General features: G+C 38.5%; 1 protein-coding gene across 4 annotated transcripts in view; it reads left to right on the forward strand.

The window, feature by feature from the left end:
- Positions 1-24755, forward strand: part of MIER1 (MIER1 transcriptional regulator) — a 41604-nt gene extending 16849 nt beyond the window's left edge. For all 4 annotated transcript variants that reach the window (XM_054832930.1, XM_054832931.1, XM_054832928.1 and 1 more), the window contains exons 2-13: positions 1042-1066; positions 2639-2784; positions 8280-8447; positions 10928-11060; positions 12607-12671; positions 12995-13067; positions 16388-16539; positions 17099-17180; positions 18526-18620; positions 19131-19258; positions 20991-21130; positions 21962-24755. In XM_054832930.1, coding sequence (XP_054688905.1) covers positions 2686-2784; positions 8280-8447; positions 10928-11060; positions 12607-12671; positions 12995-13067; positions 16388-16539; positions 17099-17180; positions 18526-18620; positions 19131-19258; positions 20991-21130; positions 21962-22287 — 1461 coding nt within the window. In that variant the 5' untranslated portion in view covers positions 1042-1066; positions 2639-2685 and the 3' untranslated portion in view covers positions 22288-24755. The remainder of the gene's footprint in view (positions 1-1041; positions 1067-2638; positions 2785-8279; positions 8448-10927; positions 11061-12606; positions 12672-12994; positions 13068-16387; positions 16540-17098; positions 17181-18525; positions 18621-19130; positions 19259-20990; positions 21131-21961) is intronic.
- The last annotated feature ends 307 nt before the right edge of the window (positions 24756-25062 follow it).

The raw sequence follows: 25062 nt of genomic DNA on the forward strand, positions 1-25062 counted from the left end.
TCTGTTCTTGAAAATAGTTGAAACATTTGCTTGAATTTTCAAAACAAATGAGGTGTGCATGTCTGACATGCAAATTTCATCCCAGGAGGTTAAAGATTGGCAAAGTTATAAGCAAGGGAAAGCAGAATTTCATTAAAGATGCTCGTTCTGATTATAAATGTAAGGTTATCAAATATGGTAGGCAAAAGGATGTCTCTTACATAAAGATTGTTGTCAAAGTCTCTTCTTTTTTTTTTCTTATATTTCAAAAAAATATGTTTGTTTTGTAGTCTGTGATCATATTAATTTGTGTTATAAATGTACTTGGGAAGAAAGTCTGGCTTGCAAAATAATTGTTGGTTGGTTGTTTTTTTTCCTCACAGCTGGGTTAGAGATTAAGATTAAATTACTTTTTCCTTTTGTTCTGTGAAGAATTCTCATTGTGATTTGTGGTTTCCTTTTAAAAATGTGTACCTTAATTTAAATAGAAACTGGGAGTTTGTGTATTGCATAGCATGCAGTTTCAAATAAGAAGACTAATTAACCTATGCTTCCACTCATGTATACCTTGGTTGTGGAAGAGGGGATTTAGTACATGGAGTTAGATCAGAGCTGGATCTATTAAAAACTAACCTATCGTTACTGTTAGTTTTTAGTTTTGTATCAGCATAAAGGAGGAGTTGGAAATGAGCAGGTCAAGATGGAGAGAAAGTAGCATTGCCCCACCTGGCAATAGCACTGATTTATGTCATACTAAGCTGATTGTGGAATTGTAATACTATTTTCAGAATTGGTTTGCTTTATTTTATACTTTCATCAACTCCAATTATTGCATCACAAAATGGGCAGTTCTTCCAATTACTCTTGCTGAAATAGTGCAGCAATGTTGGTACATAAAGGAGAAAATTAATACTATTTACCTTAAATTGCTTCAGCATGTTTGTGGTGCTTTGTTTATAAATATATTATATGCAGTGACTTGCTTTGTATCAGATGAATTATTGAATTGAGTTTGTACAGGTTCAACATAGAAAAAATAATTTCCTCTGTTTTCTTTTTTAGCCTTCTGTTGAGTCTTCAAGCCCAGGTAAATATTTTTAATATTTCCTAAACTTGTGAGGGAAGAGGGCACCCTTGAAAAATTATTTTGCTGGTCTCTTCCAGTTAGTAATCTAAGGATAGAATGTGATTAATACGTTGGTGGCAGTACTGGTTTAAGCAGTCACTGCTTTCTTCCAGTCTGTACCAGCACAAGTTTCTAAATGGTAGAATACACTGGGGAAATACGATTCCTGTCTTTGCAAAAGCCGCATGAACAGTGTGTTCGGGAATGCTGACGTCATCCCAAGGAGCACAATGTGACCGAGTGCTGGGGGCACGGAAGAGGCTGCTTTACCAGCGATACAGCTACCATCCCTCTCCGCATGGCTACCCCTTGGTGTTAAACACCGAGTCAGAAGTTAAGGCACTGCGTGCTCTCAATGAATAGATGTACTGTTGCTCTATGTTTTTATGCATAATAGCACCAAGACCAAAAGCAGCAAGAAAAGTGGTGTTTACCTGATTGGATTACTAAAAATGAGAGTTTTCATGGCATCTGTTTTTAAAGCTGGTTATTTTCTGATGTTCCAGTATCCCAGAGCTACTGGCTATCTAGTAGTCAGCCTAAGTGTAAATTATGAGTATCTGGGGTTTTTCTGTTCACTTTGGTACCACTGTAGTTAGTGTTATTTATTTTCAAGGTTTTTGGCATTCTACTAGTGGAAAAGCTTTCCAGTAGTTCCTTTAGCTGGGACTGCCATTGTCTCTTGAGCTCTTATTTCTTTCAGAGAAATAATCAATTGCTTTAGCACTTGGAACTACAAAGTATGGTTAACCTTAGCCCTTATAGTCAGCCTCTCCCTCTTGCACCCTTAGTGTGGGTACGCTCTTCAGCCTTTGGAAAATGAAATTTAATTTGTCCATGGGGACAAGTGGAGAAATGTTAGCAGAGTTAGAATTAGAAATCAGGTATTGTTGAATTACATAAAAATGCTGCATCTGCCAAACCATTCATCCATTCATTTATTTTTCATTGTCATAAAATATAATCAGACTTCTTTACAAAGAGCTGTGAAAAAACTGCATGGGGAAAAATAACTAAGGATTCTGCATCATAAATAAAATCTGCATAACTGTGAAGCTTACTTTAAATTTTGGAACAGTCATTAGATTGTCTATGTAGTTGTAAACAAGAAAGCTTGCAAAATATCAAGGAAACAACTGCCCTGAGTTTATATTTTATGAGTATTTCTGCTCCCAGTAGAACTCTTGATTCAGACAGGGTTATGATTATTTAGGAATTAAGTCTTCATAAATTGAACATTTTACAAACATTTAACTAGGGGCCCGATGTCCAGATATATAGTACCTTGAGAACTGTCTGGTTAAACAATATCTCCTGGTTCTTTTTTCCATGATCTCTTACCACCTGAAGGACAGCTTTCACTCTCCTCTGAATAACGAGATTGGCTTTCCCTAAGATAAATGATTGAGAGATTTTGAAGATATTTTAATTTCTCTATAATTTGAGTATTAAAATGTCACCAAAATAAAAAAAAAATAAACTCTGTGAGGCCATGATCTAACTAAAAACATTCTTTAAAATGTTTTCTATCAGGAGGTTCAGCAACATCTGATGACCATGAATTTGATCCATCAGCTGATATGCTGGTGCATGACTTTGATGATGAACGGACATTAGAAGAGGAGGAAATGATGGAAGGAGAAACAAACTTCAGTTCTGAAATAGAGGATCTTAACAGGGTAGGTAGCCTTAAGTAGTCATAAAACATAACCACAGCCCACAGTCTCACACAAAGCATATGCAGGTTTTTTCCCTTATATTTGTAATTTTAAAAAACCCCCACCCCTGAACCCAGTAATAGACAGATAATAAAGACGGGGGAAAGGGGCTGAGCTAAATCTGCAGTTCTCAAAAGTTGAGAAAAGGAAACTGGTACATAAATACTTAATAATGTATAACGCTGTGCTTGTTTAGTTTCTTTTTGCATATATGTGCTGGTATAGGATTTGCATTTTAGAGCTCATATAAATTGAGGTGTACTCTGACTACACTCGTATATTCCAATGTTATTTTCTAAAGCACTTGTGCTTGATTAGTGCATATAGATTTGGATTTTTTAAAAAAATCCCATAATTTTACATTTCTTTTGCATTTTTATACAAACATTTGTGTAATACTTTAGTGGAGCATATGGGAGTATCTTCATAGAATCATATAATCATAGACTCTTAAGATTGGAAAAGACCTCTAAGATCATCAAGTCCAACCATCAACCCAACATCACCATGTCTACTAAACCATGTCCCGAAATGCCACATCTACCCGTTTTTTGAACACCTCCAGGGATGGTGACTCCACCACCTCTCTGGGCAGCCTGTGGCATGCCTGACCACTCCTTCGGGGAAGAAATTTGTCCTAATATCTAATCTAAATCTCCCCTGGCGCAACTTGAGACCATTTCCTCTTGGCCTTTCGCTAGTTACTTGGAAGTAACTTCATTTTTAAGGTAGAGGAAATGGAGATGCAGATGAAGTGATTTGCTCAAAGCAAAGAGTTGTCAGCAGAGCTGGGATCAGAACTCACAATTATTGCTAATATTGATAAATGAATCTTAAAATGTGTATCTTCTGCACTAATTGCATATAAGATTTATTTGGCATTTTGAGGTTATGTTGTCACTTATGTATTGTCTTAAATTACTTCTCAGGCAGGAATAATATTCTTAAATTACAAACTAGGTTCATTATAAATGCAAAGTAATTTAGATACTGTCTGTGGCCTCATTGGCTGAAAAGGCTTCCAGAACAGATCATTAATGATTCTCAGATGCATATTTGATGTACAAATCCTATTTAGTGTAAGTGATTATGCCAATATGACTTTAAATTAATTTAGTGCAGTTTAACTACATTTCAGCTGTAAATGATAATTTCTTTCTGGTAATTTCAGGTTTGATATTAAATGGTAAAGATAAATAAATAGTTTGTGAATCTAAATATGGTTCATCTAGATTAAATGAGAAATGGAGCTCTGCATGTATGTCATGTTTTTTAAGTTGAAAATGTGTTTGTTTTTTTCCCCCCTCATATTTTGTGAAGAGTCAACATCTGGTTGTGTAATTCTATCACCACATTACAATGCTTTGTTTATAACTTTATTTCAACCATCAGTTTGTTCCCTCATTTCTTGGTTGTTGGGCTGCAAGTTTATAATTCCTCCGTGTGTCAGCTCTTCTGTGATCGGGACAGCGAGCAATGGTGTAACTGAGAGTCATATTGCTCCCTGTGCTGCTCTGCTCTGCAGGACACTTTTACAGACTGGCAGAGAATCTTCCGGTCAGTTTGTATGTGTATTGCAGGTCGGGCTTTTTCTGAGTTTCAGATGCTTCCATGCCAGGAGGATCTTCCTAGAGACCTGTGGTTACTTCTGGCTGTGGGATAATGGGCTGCGCATCAAGACTTTTACCTCTTTTTTTCAGTCATGGATGATAGGCAATCTAAATCTCAAAACTATTGTCAAGACAAGTGCTATCCTGTCTTTTTCTTTCCCCCAACATTTACGTGTATTATTTCAGATTTCCCCCAGGCTGTGAAGGTACCTGATTTACTAGTTCAGCTCATTCAGAGATGAGGTGGCAGTCAGGTTTTGCAAAAGCATTTTTGAACCTTAATGGTTTCACTCCTGACTGTGATAAAAATTAAAACTTCCTCTGAGGGTAAAGATCTTTTCTACTCGTTGGTTGAAATCTGCTGAATCTGTAATGCGTTAGTACTTGAGGATGAGCAGCATCCTGCATTTGTCTGGGCAAGTACATGTATACGTTTTTGTCTAATTGGCAGTAGCATATCTGTGTCCAGAGACCTGAAGTCACCCTCTGTGCTGCTCTAGTGTAGGAAAAAATACAGTTCCCTGAGAGCAGAGCAGTACCTGAAGGGCATCAGAAGTATTGAGTATTGGATTTGGTGGTTCTCAGTGGTATTTCTTGAAAGGAGAGAGTTTTTCTTGGGCAGGAAAGCTACCTGCGAGGTGGTACAGCAGACTACCCTTGATCATATCCAGACATGTATTCAGTAATACTATTTTTGTACGTAGGAGCACCTATACCAGATGTGACCGAAGTCCTGGCTAACCAGTATTCCTTCTGGTGTGCCTGGGATGAGGCACACCTCTTGGCGTCTCGGGCATATGCTGACGCTGCAGTTTTCCAAAACACACAAAACTTGGCAGCATCATTTTGGAGTAGGAAACTGCATTCACACTCTGTCTTGGAAATAAGAAGTGCCCAGGCCCCAGCAAGTTGCATAAACTCAACTTCCTCCCACTCTTAACCAAGCTGACTGTACAAAGCATCAGCTGGAGGGAGTGTGATGTGGAGTATTTGATGAGTGCGAGGCCAAGTTCTTTACCTTTGTGCTGCTCTGTCTGGGGGCAGAGCACTACTGGGTGGTGTGTGCTGGCTTCGTGGGTGCCTCTAGGAAGTGGTGGGCATTGCCAGGATGCTGTGTGTCGTGCCTCCCTGCATTACTTACAGATTTTTAAGCTTTTGACTCCCTTTTTCCATTTGTTGTTCCATGTAATCACTTGGCTTCTCCTTTTGGGGTCCCTGTTTTCAGGGAGAGCTCTTGGGTTTTCTTAGGGTTATGCACCAGCATCCTCTTGTCTTTAAACGAGAGAACCATACATGGAAGTGTGCAGTCTTTCTCCCAGATACTCCTCCAGCCCCTAGCAGGGTGCAGTTCAGGCACATATGAAAAAGATGTTGTCTCTTTGTCTGTAATGCCTGTCAGTCTTATTTTTCCCCCTCCCATGGATGTTCCCATTTTATTTTTATCCTCTGTAGACTTAGTGTCCACAAGGCATGTGGCAATGTTGCACAGTTCATTTAGTGAGAGAAACGTGTTTGGTTTTTCAGACTATTCTGTGTTTATTTCAATGGTTGCCCCTGAGCTCTTCAATTAGAAGAGCGTACAGTCATTTATATTTACCTTCTCGGTGCTGCTTATGATACAGTTCTCTGTTACATCACTCCCCCTCGCTTACCTCTACTCCAGACACATGAGTTATAATTCATTTCTTGTTATTAAACATCTTCCACATAAGAAATTTCTGTGTCTTTGATAAGCCTTGTTTTTGCAATATCCTGAAATAATTAAGAAATCATGGTATGTATTTTATCTTGAAGAGTTGCTGACCCTTGGGGCTTTCTGAATTGTAATGGACTATTTGAAGTTAAGAGGCTCTACCTAAGAAAAATATTGTAAACACAATACCACTTTCCTAGGTAACATATAGTAATATGCCTGTTACATCATTCACACATACCTACGAGTTGTAGTGAAAGTTGTTCTTAATTCTCAGTCTGTATCTACAAATGGGATAGTGGTGAGGAGTGCTTAATGAAAGTATATTACTTTCCAAAATGTACTGGAGAACATTTGTTTAGATAATTATGAATAGGATTTTTCTGTTAGCTTTACTGTCAGGTTTTAATTAAGATCACAGTCCTGTCATGTTGTCTGTGTCAGTAAAATATTAATTCCCCACTTCTAAGAGTTCTTTCCATAAAATGATACGATAGGGACCAAGAAGTCAAGAGGGAAGATGAAGACATTTAGCTCCACATGGTCTGCACCTACTGTGTATATAGCTTAACCAAAGAGTAGACCAATAAGTGGTAGAATGGCTTAGTTCTTTGGAGTAAAATAAAATACACAGACAATGAGTACTGGTAACCCCTATGTTACTTCTTATTTTTACACAGCAGAACAGCACTTGGTTTTGTTAGTTTCCAGAAACTAGAGATGTGTTGATCAGTGAAGGCCCTTAGGAAAGGAGTTCATTGGAGAAAGTCTAAGGTCAGCCGATAACTGAAAAAATCTGATTATCAGCCGATAAGTACATTACATACTCTGAAGAAATATTTAGAGCAGGCAGACACCTCTAAATAATAAATAAAGGATTTGTTCTTATGAGAAAGATAATTTTAAAATGCTCTCTGAAAGTTTCTGTTCTGAAAAATCTCATTAGGGGTGCCATATACTGCCCCTGAAGGCTGGATACTGAGGTATCAAAAGTAATAAAGTAAGTAATTTGCAGACCTGGCAATTAATAATTTTTCTTAATAAAGTGAATGCAATTGATAACAGTTTGGGAGCCACTAAATTTGAGAACCGACTGTATCATTTGAAGTGTCTCTTCAGGGTGGACTAGCATTCTAAATGTAAAGATTTTTAAATACGCACATATTTTAGTAGATTTGCTTCCAGCTGTGGATGGTTTTGTAGACAACTACCTTAAAAGGTATATGAATCCATAAACATTACTACTGTCTTTACCTGGATATCAGGTGATCCTGCATATAAGGTGATCCCTCACCCCCATCCAACCCCTCCTTTTTTTTTTTTCCCCCAGAAAGGGGAGAGGCACAGAGAGACGGAAAGGTGCATTTTTGGTGTAATTTTTATTCAAAGCCAGGGTTGCAGAACTATGTAGAACTGTCCCTCTAGTGCAACTCCCCAAATGAAGATTAAACTCCATGCTCAAGCCAGGTACTGCAAGTTCTGGTCCTTATTCTGCTGCATTCTTGGAGACATTGCAAAAATCACTGCCTTGCTCTAGGACCAGTTTCTGCCTGCAAAAACTGTCAGTATCTTAGCTGTCTGCATGAAGCAGTTGCTGCTGACATACAATTTGTCTTTTTTTTCCACAAATATGTACAAAATACTACAGTTTTTTCAGGTAGTTTTTGGGCGGTAAAGGGAATACCGAGGATATATATTCCGATAAGGAGTGTGTTCACTCTGTGTACTGAAGGGGGGTGATGTAACCAGACGTAACCTGCCACATTGCAGTGCTTGTGTTTCAGTGAAATACTAGTAGACAGGTACCAAGGGGGAGGGATGGGGCACACTGCCCTTTGGTGCCCTTTTCATGAGCTTTATGGCCCCTTTGAGAGATTGTTGGTATGTGTGGTCTGCTGTAAATTTCAAAATAAATTAAAAAAAAAAGGGAAATAGAAGTTCCCCTGCATAAAACCCCACACATTTTTCTTAGGAGCCAAAACTTCTAATTCTGACTGTCCATTCATTTTGGAGTGGCCATTCTTAGCATAGGTGACCATCACCTGTCTGGTTCTGCTGTGGTATGTTTCAAATGCACACCTTTAAGCTGTAGAGAAATGTGGGATGTGAAATAGTTTTGTTAAAATCCCAAACTTTGTTTGGATGTTTATCAGGAAAGTGATATGCCAATCCAGGAGCTACTGAGCCGTTATGGCTATGATGGTACCATTCCACTCCAAGAAGATGATGATGATGAAGATGATGAAGAGGAAGAGGAGGAGGGAGAAGATGATGATGATGTTGATAATGATGACAACAGTGGCTGTAGCGGTGAAAACAAAGTAAGTGTTTGCACTAATTTGAAACTGATTTTCGTACAGCCATTCGGTACTAGACAACCACTCGAGATTGCAGAAGTAATTAATGATATAATTGATTTCAGATGCTTTGTGTGCTGAACTCTAATGTTTATTCTTAATTACCCATCTGTGTTTCTCTTCGTTGCTCTTAATTTCATCTGTATCGTTCCAAACTGTTGCTGTGGCAAATTAGGGTACGTGGATATGTATAGCATCATGTAAGAAAGGGTTGTAATTGTCCTTCAGAAATAGTCTGACTTCAAAATTGAAGTTTTCAACGCCTGAAGGCACCTTTATAGGTTTGGATGAATACTTGTTTCAAGATTAAAAGCTGATCTACTGAAACTGAACAGTGAAGTGTAGAATTGAATTAAATGTGTCTCTGAGCTTTGGAAATGGCTGCAAGTTTTCTAGCTTTAGCATTTTAAATTGTATTTTTTCAGCCTGGCAGCCCTGGTTGTACTTAAATTGTTAACTGAATCTAATGCTTCAAATATCTTTGAAAAATGTTTGAACTTAGCATCTTTAAAATCCTGTTCTGTGTGCTCTTAAAATAAATCTTTGCATTTTAGAAGAGTCTTTTCTACTCGTGTATGTCATACATATTTGTAACAATCCTGTCCTGTCAAGGGCACAGCTGTAAATTCTCCATTACTGGTGGCATTCAGAGTTGCATCCTGAGTTCCATTAAAATATGAAACCCTTTGTATTGTCAGTAACAAAAAAGCTTAGGCACTAATGGAAGTTGCATTACCTAATCTGGCTTTAAAAAGGCTTCAGTTTGTTCTTTGATCTCTCACCCATTTTAGAATCTCTGGAATGCGACACAGAGATGAGGAATGATATATCTGATTCAGAAAAATGAAGTTCTTGGGATTTACAAACTCCCTTGACAGATGCTGTAAAAGATTGCTATTTGTATGGGTAGAATAGTTAGAAGAAAGATACATCCAAAAAGGTTCAAGAAGCTGGAGAGGGGGAGAAACTTACCTAACATGAAGTATGCGAAATTAAAATGAAACACAAAAGTGGTTTATTTCATTGTGCATGGTGCTGTTCCTAAAGTCTCGCTTTCTTCTTGTGTCCTTGCTTCTTAATGACTTCCTGACACAACTTCCATTTTCTGTGTTCTCTGACCCCCTCTGTAGTTCTGTTACTGGCTGATTTAAGATACCACCTATCTTTTCTCTTACATGGATAAAGCCTCAGTGTGCATCACTGCTGTTAGCAGCAAGAGGAGTTGTCTTTGTCCCTCCGCAGGGCACTAACCCTTAGCGTGCTGCAGGAGCAAGCGCATTCCTGCCCCTCCGCAGCAACGGTTTGCCTCGCAGTCTGGCAGAGTAGACACGGCCGATGGGTTAGCCTGATGGCAGGCTTGGCACGGGGGCTGAGCGGAGTGGCTCTGTTCTACCCCAGTTTCCATAGGGCTGGACCCAAGGTGGTGGGGAGGACTGGGCACGAAGAGAGCTAGTTAACCTGTTAGGGTGGTTTGCCGCAGGGTACAAGACTGAGAGCTCTGAAACGCTTGCATGCTCTTAGCAGAGAGGCAGTAAAATACATCTGTGGGGGTGGAATAATTTTATAAATAATTCAAGCTTTCTCTGCAAGTGCTCATCTTTCTACAGCTTATTTAGCTATACTGCACTTAGCTATTTTCTATTTTTAATCCGCTTTAAGCTGCACATGCGATAATACTCTGGTTGCTGGTAAAGGTACACAAACATGTGCTGTGCCTAATGCTTCTGTGTTAGAACTAGCAAGTGTGAGTGGTTGCATCACAGTCATAAACCACATAAAAGATATTTACAACATGCGTTGAAATAGAAAACACTAATACATTTTTTAACTTTTATCATTTTAATTTTCTGTAATTGTAATAAGTCCCATAGTTGTTGTGGTTTGTCTTCTAACAAAGAAACTTGGTAGAATTTTTGATCTTTTAATGACTTGATGTACCTGCTCGATTCTGCTGATAAGCTGTTCCTGTGGGGTTGACCCACACTATTGACATTAATTTGTATGGAAGGTACCATTTCCATTTGATTGAGAAAAGCATAGCCAGTAAATAATTCCTCCCTTTTTTTAATTGAACATTCGTAAGGAAAGGTTTTAAAGACCGAAGTAAAATTTAAATGGAATTAAATGTAAATGCAAGGATTTTTACTTGTCTGATTTAAAATAAGTAGGCATGATATTTCATTGTGGTTCATATTTCTGATTTGTATGTTAGAGTCTGAGTGTTACATTGATCTGCTTAAAATCCTGGTCAATAAATCATATGATGTGTTTACACATTTGTTGTGGCTCAGTCTGGACAGGCCACAATCTATACAGTCACTTCAAGTCAGATAAAATATATTTGGGTTTGATATATTGACAATTTTGGAAAAAAATATTGCCAAAGTAGTGTTTGTCGCATACAAGGGATAGCTGATGTCCCATTTGCTTTTTTTATATGTAAGGAGGAGACCATAAAAGATTCATCAGGTCAGGAAGATGAGACACAGTCATCTAATGACGACCCAGCACCATCTGTTGCTTCTCAAGATCCACAGGAGATAATTCGCCCTCGCCGATGTAAATATTTCGATGCAAGTATGTACAGTTTAGTGCTAAGCACAGTCACCTCAGTATGATGGACCTTTACTTGGGAACTGCTTGAGTTAACATCATATTCTGTTTCTGAAATACGCATGGTGATAACTATAAACATTTGTTTGTTCTGTTTTGTAACACTGCTCTTGATTATGCTCAAAATCATAGAATGGTAACGGGGAGATAATGATGAATAAAATTTGCTTCAAGCATTCCACATTTGATACTGTGGCCAGCATTGTGGACTGATTTTTTTCCCTCTTGTTTAAAAATTGGTTTTGCATCTGTTTGAGACTGTTGAGCTAGTGTAATTTAGCCAACCCTTTAGACAGCTCTCATTTCTGTGGCAATCTTACACAATGGGATCTAAACCTTTTGGTATTGAGCTGTCAGCAGGGCCCTTTGGACAACAGATATTCTACCTTTCTGTGATGGAAGTGACTGTTGCCAGTGTTTGAATTCCTGCTGCTACATGTTGTAACAAACAAAAGTTAAAGCAAAGGTTCCTTATGATACCTTATACTTGATACTTATTAGCCATGACGTTGTAGAAATGCCATTTTCTAATCTGTAGTTTATTTTAAACCAGAAATGCCAAGGAACCTCAGCATGTAGCTGTGCAGAGGATTGCAAGTATCTTAAATGAACTCTGTTTTTTTAAAGATACTATTAGCATAGTCAAGCAGATTGCTTTAGGTTTTGGGTTATTTACAATGTTCAGCTGTGTAGAGAATGTAATTTAATGCACAAATAATTCTAGTGCTGATATTATCACGTGCTATACATAAACCAGATACTGCAGTTGCTTTCAGTACATTGTGGAAGGCAACTAGCCTATATCATAAAGAGCTTAAAATTTTTTCAGTCCTTATCCGAAATAATCTATATTAAATGCTGCTGTGCATTTCTGAGCAGTACATCCAAGCCTTCTAAATCCCAGTAAGACTGAGAAAAGCACACTTGCAGATTTCTCGCACCTTTTGCTGTAGTCTACCTTAAATTCAGTGACCATAAGGGAAAAAGAACAGCAGTAACTAAGCCAGGAGCTCATTGAAAATGGTGCAGAAACCTGAGCATCCACATAAAAACATTTTTGGAAAGTAACTGTAGTAAATTCGGATGTGGATCATCTCAACTGCTTCAAAGCTGTGTGAAGGAAAGCAAATTTTAATTAGGTAGTTGTAAAATTGATGGATGTATTCATTTGTGCCTTAACTTTTAAGAGCCTGTTGTGTATCTCAATCCATTCTCATGGGGTGGGTCATTTTTTAAAGTTGTCAATACTGAAACATTTAGTATTGTCACTAAAACTGCCATTGGCACTTGTGTGGTGTTAGGTAAGATAGCAGTGAGGCAGAGCAGGGCTGCCGTGCTGCTGGAGCCTGGTGGGATGAGAGGCCGGGCTCGTGTCCCCTCTCACCCTCACTGCAGCACTCCCAGGAGCTGGCTGTGACGTCCCAGACCCCCTCGCTCAGCCCACTTTGCTGGGCTGGCGTGGGCCCCATCACAGCTCGTTTTGTGTAAATGTTTGAACAATGTCTTGCAGATAGTGAAATAGAAGAGGAATCTGAAGAAGATGAAGATTATATTCCCTCAGAAGACTGGAAAAAGGTAAATACTGAGAGCTGTTAAAAAAGCCTGTATTTCATGAATAGTGAGTTGATCTGTTACCTAGTAACTCTGAGCTCTATAGAGCACACACATCCTCTCCAGTTTTGCCCCATGAATCTAAGAGTTTTCATAGTAGGAAGTGTTGAAGACCTGCCCAAATAGTCAAAAATCCATTTCCATATAGTGCCTGTTAACTGTATTTTTAGATTTTGAACAATGAAAATTTTAAGGGGTAAAAAAAGATGTGGTCATTCTCTTGTTTGCTAACAAAAACCAGCACGACTGTGGTTGCTTAACTTCTTGTTTCTGTTATTTCAAAACAGGAAATCATGGTGGGCTCTATGTTTCAAGCTGAAATTCCAGCTGGCATATGCAAATACAAAGAGAATGAAAAAGGTGAGACTTAGCACTATTACCATTATTGCTATGTTTGAGATTATCTTCTAATGGGGAGAAATAAAAGATTTGATTGATGTCATGTGTCTTGCAAAATAAAAGGGCTCCTTCAAGTGAAAAATAGAACCATCATCTCAAACTACAGTTCGTCTTGTACTTCTTCATCAGAGCTTGAGTCTTGGAAGGAGAAAAGAAGGATTATTTTGCTGGCCTATTGCCTATTGCACCTTGTATTCTAATTTGGTAATGTACACAAGCTCTTGATGTAGCTTCTGTTAACCTCTTCACCTAGTACATTTAGATTATGTAAAACAAAACAGATAATAAAGAAGTTGTGCTGCTGGAATAGGATTAACACGTTAAAAGAGGTAAAATGGTACCAGCAGCTTTGATTTTCACATTTTATAACTCTTCAATCAGTATTAAAGAACCTGTCGTTTTGTTTCTGGGTTTTTTTCCCAGAACTTTCCTCCCTCCTCACAACCAGAGCCTTTAGCTGTACACTGTCAATATAATCAAGTCAGGAAAGGTAGACCCAGTTTAAACCCAGCTGTGAGCTTAACAGAAGCAAATGTTCCTGCTCATTTAGCCCATTACTGAGAATTTGTTTACACTCCAGGTCAGTTCGAGACTGCGGCTTTTGTAGTTTTATACAGGTTAGTTTTTAAACTAACCAGCACAAAACTCGGTGCCTTCCTCGAATCTGAGTATATACTCAAGTAGTAGCAGTTGTCTTGCTTCGAGTTCCAGGTTGCGGTAGCTATGCTGTGGCCTGATCTAGCTAGAAACTGTCTAAAACGAACATCAGTCCCGCTGTCGATTGAGAGCGGGCTCACACTGAAGCTGACACATTTGTCAGCTCCGGATTGGGAGCGAGAGAGGTTGAAGAGAATGTAATTTAAAACTACATGAGAAGTCAGGAGCTTCCATTAGAAATAGAAAATGGCAAATTAACAAACATCTTTTTAGCTTTTTAGCTGTGAAGAAGTTGCTCTTTGCACGCTTTCATGCTCCTGTCTGAAAATAGAGCTTGAACCATGTATTTGCCTGAGATGCAGTAAATTATGCTTTACTGGTCAGTCACCTGCTTTTCCTGGTATTTACTCAGCTCTAAATGGCTTCTGGCCTCCAGTAATAAAAAGATAAAGCTGCTTTGTACATTGCAGTAACCTATGTAAAACAGTTTTTCATAGTCTTGCACACTACTGCACAAAACAGAACTTACGTCATGGGCAAAAACCATTGAGGGGGAAAGTCAAATTTTCTCTAATCATGCTAGGGCTATTCTAGTTTTATATACCAGCCGGGTTTTATATCTTCTTTCCTTTCTGCTGTGTTTTGGATATAATCTTTGACAGGACTCCAACCAGAATATTAATGAAGCTTAGAAAGTTGAAAAATAAATGTCTGAGACTATGTATTTAGTACTTTCATGTACATATCCCATCATCTTAGTTGTTCTCTAATGAAGGGGAAATTTTAATTATAAAATTCCCAAACACTGAGAAGGCTAGTCCTTTCATATCCAGTCCCATATGCAGAAGCACGAAAATGCTAGAACTCTTAAGAATAACCACATTGCTTTTCAGAATGTGTTCTGACATGTTGTTACGAGGGAAGAACCACAATTTAATCTACACTAAGCTAATTACAGTGGACTGGCTCTCTGAGAAGTATGCCTGGAGACCAAATTAGCTGCTACTAAACAATTACAGGTTATGAGAAATCTACACAATTAAAAGATACGTTTTTAGAAGGCTTGGACGTGAAAATCAAAGGATAGCTCTGAAAACTGAAAGGTGCTGAAGCTGCTTTGAGACGTACTGACCGCTGTCATTCATGAACATTGCAGGGTGCTTGGCCTGCGTCACTAAGGGTGGCTTAGAACCGATTATCCATCATCTCCTGAGAAGAATTGTTACTTCTGCTGGAGTTTGTATCCCAAGGTGCCTAGAGTCGTCGTCTTAAATGAGCAACCAACATCAGATTAGGACTAGCGTTTGGGAAAAAAGGCTCCTAGAAAATTGTTGGGAGCTGTTTCCAAAGAGTATGTTGTTTGTGAAATAAGCTGTCTTTCTTTGCAAGGCACTTAATAGTTTTCCTTACCAGTTTGGGTTTTTATTTGTAGTCTGCTTTTTTTATTTGTAGTCTACTTCCATGTTGAAAATAATTTTTTTTCAAGTAGAAGTGCACCTAGGTGCCACTCTGACCTTTCCACCTGCACAGAATGCTACCGTATCTCCCTTCCTGTGCTGACCAGCCTTTCCCAAGTGTTCGCTCCTCCTTTCTCTTCTTGAGTAAGAGTCGAAGGTGCTCACTGAGCTAATGGAATCAAAGTTACTTTCTTGCTGGTTTTGGTAAGGCTATCTTTCACTGAGGACTGAGACACAAGCAAGGTCTGGATACTTTCCTGATTCTGTTTTTTAATAACCTGAATTTTACTTTATTTTGCTGTACTGTTATTTTAATCTCATAAAGCTTTTAGGTTCTTCAAAATAAAAATGGGATATTATTCAGATGATATATCTTTGGCCATGTTTCCTCCCATTAATTTCCATTTACTGTGACTTCCCCCATCTGCAAGCTCATGCAAAAGCTCTGCAAAAACACTAGAGGTGTGGTGGTGTTAATATTCAGTGATCTTTACCTGAATGATTTTGTTTTAGAGAGTATTTCTTGGAAGTAGTAGGTCTTAGCAAAGTTTCCTTTCAGGAGCTGTTTGACTTCAGAATGTCTGGCCCTGGGTGTCATCTTCCCTGGACAAGCAGTGGCTTTTGCCAGCCATATTAGCTGAGACTTTTAGATTTAGTGGTCCAGACACTTTGTAGTGTTTTTAGCACCAGGTTTGGTGGTGTGCTTTTTGGTTTTATGTGACTGATCCTAATCGTCTTGGAAGAAAACATACATAATTAGTTTCTGAAATAGTTTTCCATGTCTGCTGGCTGCTGTCAGCAAAACTGCGCTGCTTGGGGTAAAGGCATGCTGGGTGGATCGTTCAGGACTGTGCCCGGTAGTGCTGCTACCTCGTGATTTCAGTGGGTTCAGGAGGAGGACAGGGAAGGTGGAGTTTCTGGAGTTTCATAAATGGGTCCTAGAATCTAGATTATGCCAGAGATGTGAGGACAATACAAGGCAGAGTATCCCAGTCATTTGGATCACCGCATTCATGAGAATATCTTTGACCTGTCCTTGGGTGTGTTCTGGATTAATGTTGGTGCTCTAATGATCTTCCAAGATTTCATAATCACTAACTTTATAAGAGACAATAAACTTCTATATTGTTGGTTTAGCTTTTCCCCCCCTCCTTGTGGTTAATTCAGTGTATGAAAATGATGATCAGCTGCTGTGGAATCCTGACTTCTTACCAGAAGATAAAGTGATCGAGTTCCTAAATGAAGCATCAAGGCGTACGGGTGATGAGAAAGGCCTAGATGCAATTCCTGAAGGATCACATATTAAAGACAATGAACAGGTATATAAGGATGATTAGGATTTGTAGTTTAATGTTACAGAATGAATTATCCCTTTATTTTATTTCACTCCCAAGAATTAAAACTGTGTTTGAAACAGCTTTATTATTCCTTGTGGAAATAGAAATGTGATGGGTTTTTTACCTCTCAACAAATATTAAACTGTTAACTTAGGGTTAGTGTTGCTTTATGCATCAGTACATTATTTTATATATAAATAATTGTGTATGAATGAGTTCTTTCAGTTACAGATTTCTTTTAAAGCTACATGAATGCATACTTATTTTTTTCTTAAAAAACCCCATCAATTTTACAAATGTATGCAGTGGATAAAAATGTTAAAATACTTTGCCTGGATATATGCTTGGTTATGTAATTAGAGATTTGTGAATTTAAATAGAGGAAATACGTCTTTGTGCTATCTTATATTACATTAATGTAAAGAGTTTACTTTTAATCTTTTCTTAATAGGTATTAGTGATTTACTAAGTATGCTTCTGTGGCACAACATACATTGAGCGGTATGTAGAACGTTAAATGTGTGTCTTTTCATCTTTCCAGGCATTGTATGAACTGGTTAAGTGCAATTTTGATACTGAAGAATCATTACGAAGGTTGAGATTTAATGTAAAAGCAGCCAGAGGTGAGTATACACTGAAAGTGAAGTTTATATTGTTGAGCTGTCATTTTATTTGTTACACAGGCATTGGGTTTTGCTGTCAGCAGATTGAGCTTGACTGCCTGTAAGCCTTAGGTATCGGTGCCCATTTCAATGCAGCCTTCAGTGAATCTCTTGTTGTTCTCCAAGAGAATGAGATTAGCAGATGTAGTATAAAAAGGTACATGCCTAAAGAGGGCATGTAAATTTACTGCCTGTCAGTAGCACTTGATACTTATATCTGTGACTTGAATAAAGAAGTTAAAATTTAAAATTACGTCTTAGCAACTGAATCATGCATTTCTTGGGCATTTAGTTCTTTGTTCTTCTAGACTTTTTCAGTCATCACAGTTAGTGGAACAAACATGAAATATAAAATGAAATAATTCACAATTCTAAATAAAGGAGAATGAGCATCTAAACCTTTTATTTAACAAAGTATAACACTAAAAAGACCCTGGTCTTAAAGACGCCTTTGGAGCCTTATGCACTTCCTGGTTTGGTATTGATCTTTATACTCAAAGGAACAAGAAACTAAGAGAAGGCATAAGTTCTTTTCCTCGCACATTGATCTGTTGGTTCAGCTTCCAAACCTGTGGCTTCTCCAGAGTTTACTGTGCAAATCACACGACGAGAATGATCAAATAGAGAAGATTAGTTTGGTCTCCCACTATTTCAAACCTTATTTATTCATGACCTTAAGAATCAATAAGGCCAAATTATATTAAGTTCTTGGAAGTGTGACTGAAAGTTATTAGGGGGTTATTCTGGCTTCTGTGAGGCTGAGATTTCCCACCCAATAATGTGAGCAGCATAGTCTCTTACTCTACCTGACTGGATTTAACAGCCTAGCATTGCTGGCTCTTGCCAGCAGTGAAGATGATCTCATTCCTCATTCCTTTTCCCTCTTCCAAATACCAGCAACCAGTTTGAGTCCATAGCATGAACTCCTTCAAGCTGTGTCCTGGCTTGAAGGCTCCCTGCTTCCTACGCTTCTAGGGGCAGAAAGGTGAGACCAGGTTTCTAAGCCCTTCTTCCTCCCGCTGCTGCCTAGTTATTTCCCCTGCGCGGCGGGGCTGGAGGTGCGGACCCATTATAACAATCCCTACCAACCAGCTACTTAAAGCAGCCAAATTTCTCACCTACTCGCTAGAAGGGAGAATTTTCATTTTTGTGCTAGTAAGTAAAATTTCTGGAGGTGGTTCTCATTTAGGCAGCAGCTGGTGTAAGAACCTTGAATACCACGTGTGTTTTCTGTCACTTAAGTTTTCTTTCATTGGCCGTATGCTTTTTCGTTAAGAATTTTCTTTATTGCATTTCCTTGGTATAGAAGAATTATCCGTTTGGACAGAAGAAGAATGTCGTAACTTTGAGCAAGGACTGAAAGTCTATGGCAAGGATTTTCATGTGATTCAGGCAAATAAGGTAAACACTAAGTTAAAGTGTAGTTCTCACATCTTTTTAAAGCGATGTAATTGTAAATAGATTCTTATCCTTGATTTCCTTCACAAATTACTACGTTTACTGCTTCTAATTTTTACTACGTTGTGTCCAAATTGGTTTGTCAAAGTCCAGAATCCTCTGTGAACCCTAAGCTCTGAAAAGTGCAAAAATCCTCCTGTGCGTACCTACGGGAAGATCTGCATCCCTGGAGTCTTACTCTGGTCTTGAATAGACTGGTGAAACAGACTTGAATATTCCTCCTAAAGCTGTTCCTTGTGGCACCTCACGATATCTTCAGTATTCTTAGAAACCCTGTTAAACTTTGCATTTCAATTTCTGGGCCTCTGAAATTTTGAGTCAATAGTTTCCATTATTTCCTATGTTGTATAAAGAAGCATTGACCTTGAATTTCACACCTTTTGATTTAAATGGTAGCTTTTTGCCCAAAATGTATTTAAATTCATCAAAATTTGCATGGCACGTATTTCCTAGGTACGAACAAGATCGGTTGGTGAGTGTGTAGCATTTTATTACATGTGGAAGAAATCAGAGCGTTATGATTTCTTTGCGCAGCAGACCCGATTTGGGAAGAAGAAATACAATCTCCATCCTGGTGTAACGTAAGATGTGCATTATTTTTATGTGCTTTTACCTGTTGGATCTAAATCTTTATTTTTTTACTGCTCTAATCTGAAATGGTATGACAACCTAGGGATTTCATAGTCCCAATTTACAGCAGGAAAACAGCCAAGGTGTAAGAAAAGCTTACTAGTGTGTACAATGTCATTTCCAAAATACGTTTATTTGGAATAAGGCCAGCAATTTGCATGGAACAGCTATTTAATTTAGTTTGTTTTCTGTTTAAATGTTTCACAAATGTAACATTTCTGCAAGTATGTGGAACTTTTTTTAAATGCTTGTTTTATTTCCAATACATGTTTTATGCAAAGGCATTAGTCATACGTTTCAGGTGGGATTTGCGGTACCTGCTGTAGTATAGTCTTGAAATTAATTGTTTGGCAAGAGTTCTGGCTAACACAGGACCCTGTACTAGGGCTTTTTTGGGTGTATATAGCTCCTTTCCCCATTCACGTCTCTGCTAGGCCAAGAGGGAAATGGCTGCGTATGGCTGCGTATTTTCCTCTCAAATCTGAGCAAGTGAGCCAACATACTCTTCTGCCCTTCATTCCAACACTATGATTTTAGTATCCCATTCTTTCTGCTGACGTTCTCCAAGTCTTTTTACCATTATTTTTTCTTCTCATTTGTTCCTGAGTTCTCTGTTCAGCCTTCTTTTTAATATTATTGTTTCTTTAAGCATTGTGGAACTGTGTATTGGACCACTGAAGTGAACTTGCAGTACGACAGTAAGGGTTGCCATCTGTGGCTTCATAAAGTAGACTGTTACACCCAGAGCTGCTGGATTTTCTTAACCAGTTGTCAGGGGCTGTCTGTCTCCCCCTCTTCTCCCATCTGTTTTGGTTTTTGTTGTGGGGTTTGTTGGTTTGTTTTGTTTTGTTTTTTTTTTCATTTTTGCCCAAATTAGTAGAATTTTTTTGTAGTTAATCCCTTAAAAGATTCTCTGATTCTTCTGCAGTCAATAGCATGTGGTGATCAAAAGCTGTATCAGAAGAAGTGTCGTTAAGGATTGTACTTACCTATTCTTGACTGAATTTGCAGATAGATGTGAGAATTTAGGGTGCAGTGTCAGCCACAGAATAATTATGTGTGAGGGTATGCTGTTTCTGGAGTTAATCCAGACTAATACAATACGTACAAGGGCTTTACCAACCAGCTTTGTTTGTTTAAATCTTTCATAAGAGATTTACTATTAGTGACCTAAATTGTAGGTCTGTACTAGATTTCAGATCTGGAAATGTCTTTAACTCTGAAGTTTTTCATTTGCTTTTAACTTTACCCCTTTTGAGGATGTATGTGCACAAAACTTAGTTACTTTAATGGTATCTTATCGCTGCTGCAGCAAATTGCAAGAGCTTAGGATGAACCTGCCTGAGAGCATCCCCTTGAAAACAGCCCGCAACATCACAGCATATTGAACTTTCTGCTTGTACGTGATCTTGTGGGACTTAGCATGAGCACAGGCTGAATTTATATAAGCTAGCTGCAGTGACTGGTCAACAAAGATGTAGTTGCTGTGGACGAACCATATGTGGGCAGTTAGCACTGGAGATCTGAAAGCTGTAAACTTTGCAAGAGAAATCTGTGCGTTTCAAAAGATACGAGATGTGCGTTGATCACGTTTGCAGTGTATGCAGTGAATATTTTTGTACGATTAACATTGATCCTTTACGCAGCAAGGGCAATGCTGAATGTGCTGTTTCTGTTGTGTAGAGATTATATGGATCGTCTTCTGGATGAAAGCGAAAGTGCTGCTTCCAGTAGAGCTCCGTCCCCTCCTCCTACAACCTCTAACAGCAGCACCAGCCAGTCGGAAAGGGAAGACAGCACGACCAGCAACAGTAATCAGAACGGTAAGTGCATACCCTGTCTCTCCTAAAGAGAGTTGCCACATCATCGCAGGCGACAAGCCGAACGACAAGTTCAGCTTGCCTCTCTAAAAACAAGTCTATTTTAGTATTCAAGATTTTCCAAAGTGTTAGCAGCTTTAAGTTAAAAATGTTTTTTAAAAAAAGCTACATGTTTGCATTTAGCCAGTGGTCACAAATGGAAGGTAAATCTCCACTAGAATCTTCCTTTTAACTGTAATTAATCTGTTCTTGTTTTCCCTGTGCTAGTACTGCTAACTTTGTGAGGAGTCCCATGCAGGGTATTTAAAACAACTGAGGTGGGAACTGGGCTGGCTCAGGAATGCCATTAGCTGTTCTTACCGGACGTGGGGCATTGAAGGGCAGTTAGGAATGAGAGAATAGCCAGGGCATGATCACTGATGAAGGAGGAAAACCTTAAAAGCGAGGGACAGCCCTTCCAAAGGAGCTGAAGTGAAGCAGTAGCAAGAGGAGGAAGGAGCTTGGGAGCTGAACCAGATGATGAAAATCAAGTGGAAGCTACAGAAAACTGCCCGGGTGAGCATAGTCCACCAGCAGCTTGTACAGTTACGGGACTCGAGGACACTTTCTTGGCTGCTCTTGCCTATAAGGGCTTCCATAAACTCTGTCGTGATATGTCTGTCATTTGTATGCAAATAAATCCCTCATTCATCACACAGTGAGGATATGGAGAACGGGATTGGCTTTTTAGTTCAAAGGGACTAGTCAGACTTCTGCTTTGTTGACCTGTCACAGATTGTTCTGTTAGTGCTTTTGCTTCTATTCTCTTTCTTACGGTACGTCTCTGTAACGCAGGGGTGTCCGCTAATGGGCCAGGTGAGATACCAAATAAAGATGAAGCAAAAATTGAAGGATTGCATGTAAACGGACCTACCAGTGGCAAGAAAACACCTCACACGGATCTGGATACAAATGGGTATGAAACTGAAAACCTTTCTGTTGACCCAAAACTTGCTCATTCAGCTTCAAGAAATGAAAATGATTTTGAAGAAAAAAATGAGAGACCTCTAAAAAGAAGAAGAATTAACAGCAATGGAAAAGAGAGTCCAGGTTCTTCGGAGTTCTTCCAAGAAGCAAACTCGCATGGGAAGCTTGAAGAACTAGAAACTTTGGATGACTGAATCCTAGGAGCAGATTTTATTCCTTGGAGTAAATTTTGGGTGTCTAAAATTTTCAGGGTTGATGGGTTACCTTACAAAATCCAGTTCCGTAAAACAATCTGCTGAGATTTTTTTCCTAATACCTTCTAGTTGGCTCTTAAGATCTGATTATTTGATTTTTTTCAGTGCTGAAAAGCAGTAGAATATTCCGTTTCTCAGAGCTGTCAACTGTAGTTCTGGGAAATCTGGCTCTTAAAAATATTTGAGAAACAAATCAGTGAATTTCTGCAAAAATATTCCCAGCCTAATACATTAATGAAAATTCCGTGTGTAATACACTATTTAAGCATTGTACAAGTGAACAAAGCATCCTATTTGAAGCAGGGGGCTGGTTCAAATGTTGCAGGAAGTTAAAATGAAATCCAGAATGCCGAGACGCGCATCAGAGTAGGCACAGAGACCTCCACTCATGCTAGCGAGAGAAAAGTGTCATCCCATTGTTAAGGAACCCTTATGAATCCTGAAAGTTATGAGCACAACTATTTTTATATATAGAAGTTTTAAAAGGTAAATAAATAAACCAGGTCAGGTTTGTATATGTAAAATTGTTGACATCAATGATGTCTTTCCATATTCTTTATCTGGGCTAAAGAAATACATTCTGTATTTTTCCAGATTTCTTTGTAGCCTTTGAAAGATTTTTACAGTACTTATGTCTTGATTGAACTGTCCTTTCTTAAAACAAAAGCTTGTATAATTTTCTTAACTTGTACAGTTGGTAAACTTTTATGAGAGAATTGATATCCTGAGTCTAATGTCAGCTTCATTTTATTTTGCTGAAGTCTTTTCTAAAAAAAAAACCAACAAAAAACTCCCAAACCAAACCAATTGACTTAAAAAATGCTGATTAGTCACCAACATGTTATTTTCTTCTCAGAAAACAGTAAACGATTAACATCAAGAATGGTTAGAAGTCATTTGATTTTGAAAATATGTTTTTTCTTATTTCTCTTTTATGGCAAATAGTGATGCTAAAAAATTAAGCATGATGCTTGCATTGCACAAAGTTTCTTGCTTTCATTATACATTTTCTCATTTTATTTTGAGCTCAGATAAATTTCACTTCAGCCAAATGCTTGAGTTTACCAAACCTTGTTCACCAAGACGAGGTGTTAGATGATCCATTGATTTTTTCAGTCTGTCTGTCATCTTCTCCATTTCATTGAGCACAGGAAGGGTCGGAAATGGGTCGAGTGACTCTGGCCGCACGGGATGTGCAGCTGGTAAGCCGGTGCCTGGGCTTGAATTTCTGAAAACTAGTGGACCGTATGGATGGGTATTTCAGTGGGAGCAGAAACATCACATGCACGGACCCGGTACAGCATATACACGCATACGTACCTCAGTATGTAGAGATTCACGTGTACAAGAAGTAAGAATAGGTATGGGTACCTATTTTAAGGTTAAAGTGAGAGAAACGAAAATTCTCTGTAAATGTGTGTGGAGGGGGTGATTGCTCATTGTCCGGCTAGCATCATTTGAAAGTTGTTGAAGTAGGGTTTACATCCATAAAATAGAGTTTTAATACTGGTGTTTGGTTTTTTGAATATTTTCTTTAAGCCACAGCTACACCTCTACTATATTAAAAATAGGAAAAATTGTTCATTTGTGTAATTTATAATCTTGTGCCCTCCTCTTCCTGTGGCTTACAGGTGTGCTGTTAATTTTTAATTGGTTATTTTTACTTCATGAGTCTTTATAAATCCAGTTTTAAATGCACGGTCCTATGGTTTGAAACAAATGCATCAACCATATAAAAACCCCAACTGCTAAGGGTTTTGTTCATTTTGTTTTCTTCAACTATGTATACTTGGACTTTATGGTCATTAATGAACCAAATCCTCTGGATCGGACCTGGCTCCATCGCCACGATGAGTTACTGGCGTGTGTTACCTGCTGTTCCCAGAAACCTTGTGACCGATCCGTTCTAACTGGTTCGGCTGACGTGCAGCAGTTGACACCTGCCTAGAATTAGACAGCAGTTTACACGGAGAGGCACATCAGTAAGGTTTTGTTAATCAATTAAGTGATTGCTTTAGTAAGAGGTTGCTGTTAACTTTACAGTCTGGTTTATTAAGGGAAACCCAAAGTATCACAGCCTTATATCAAAGATGGTCTTAAGACGGTTTCAGACTGAGGGTAGTGCAGTGCTTCTACGAGTCTTTGCAGCTAGAGTCCTATTCTCAATTTTATTTTTACGCGTTTTTTTTGTTTGCAAGTTGGAAATAGCTCCAACAATTTATAGGAAAGTTTATAAGTAAATTGTCTCAGGCTTGTGTGTGAAATACAGCACTGTGTATATTTTCAGGAATGATGCTTTGTTTTTTATCTTACCTTTTTTTCGGTGATACATAGAAGAGACCTGACATTCCATAATCAAGAAATATGTAATGCTCAGCTAGACTTTAAGAATATTTAATTATAATTTACATTTTGTTTATGCTGGTGTTTTATACAATACTTTGTTCGTGTTCTTCAAAATGCAGCCACTATAACTTGATAAGTCATTGCACTACTACTAAAGCTATTTAAAATTCTAGAAATATAGTAACTTTGATTTCATTTAAAAAGCCTTCAGTACAGTTTGGAGCCCAGAAGGGTTTGGACGTGTTTCCAAACTGCCTTGAAAAGATCACAAGACGCTCGGGGATGTTTTTCCAAGCGCTGTGGTGATGAGGTCAGCTGGAGCGGGGGGTCCTGGATTTGTGAAGTGCTTTAACACCGCAGCCTCAAGGG

Source organism: Grus americana, chromosome 8, assembly GCF_028858705.1.
Source record: "Grus americana isolate bGruAme1 chromosome 8, bGruAme1.mat, whole genome shotgun sequence".
Classification (NCBI taxonomy): Eukaryota; Metazoa; Chordata; class Aves; order Gruiformes; family Gruidae; genus Grus; species Grus americana.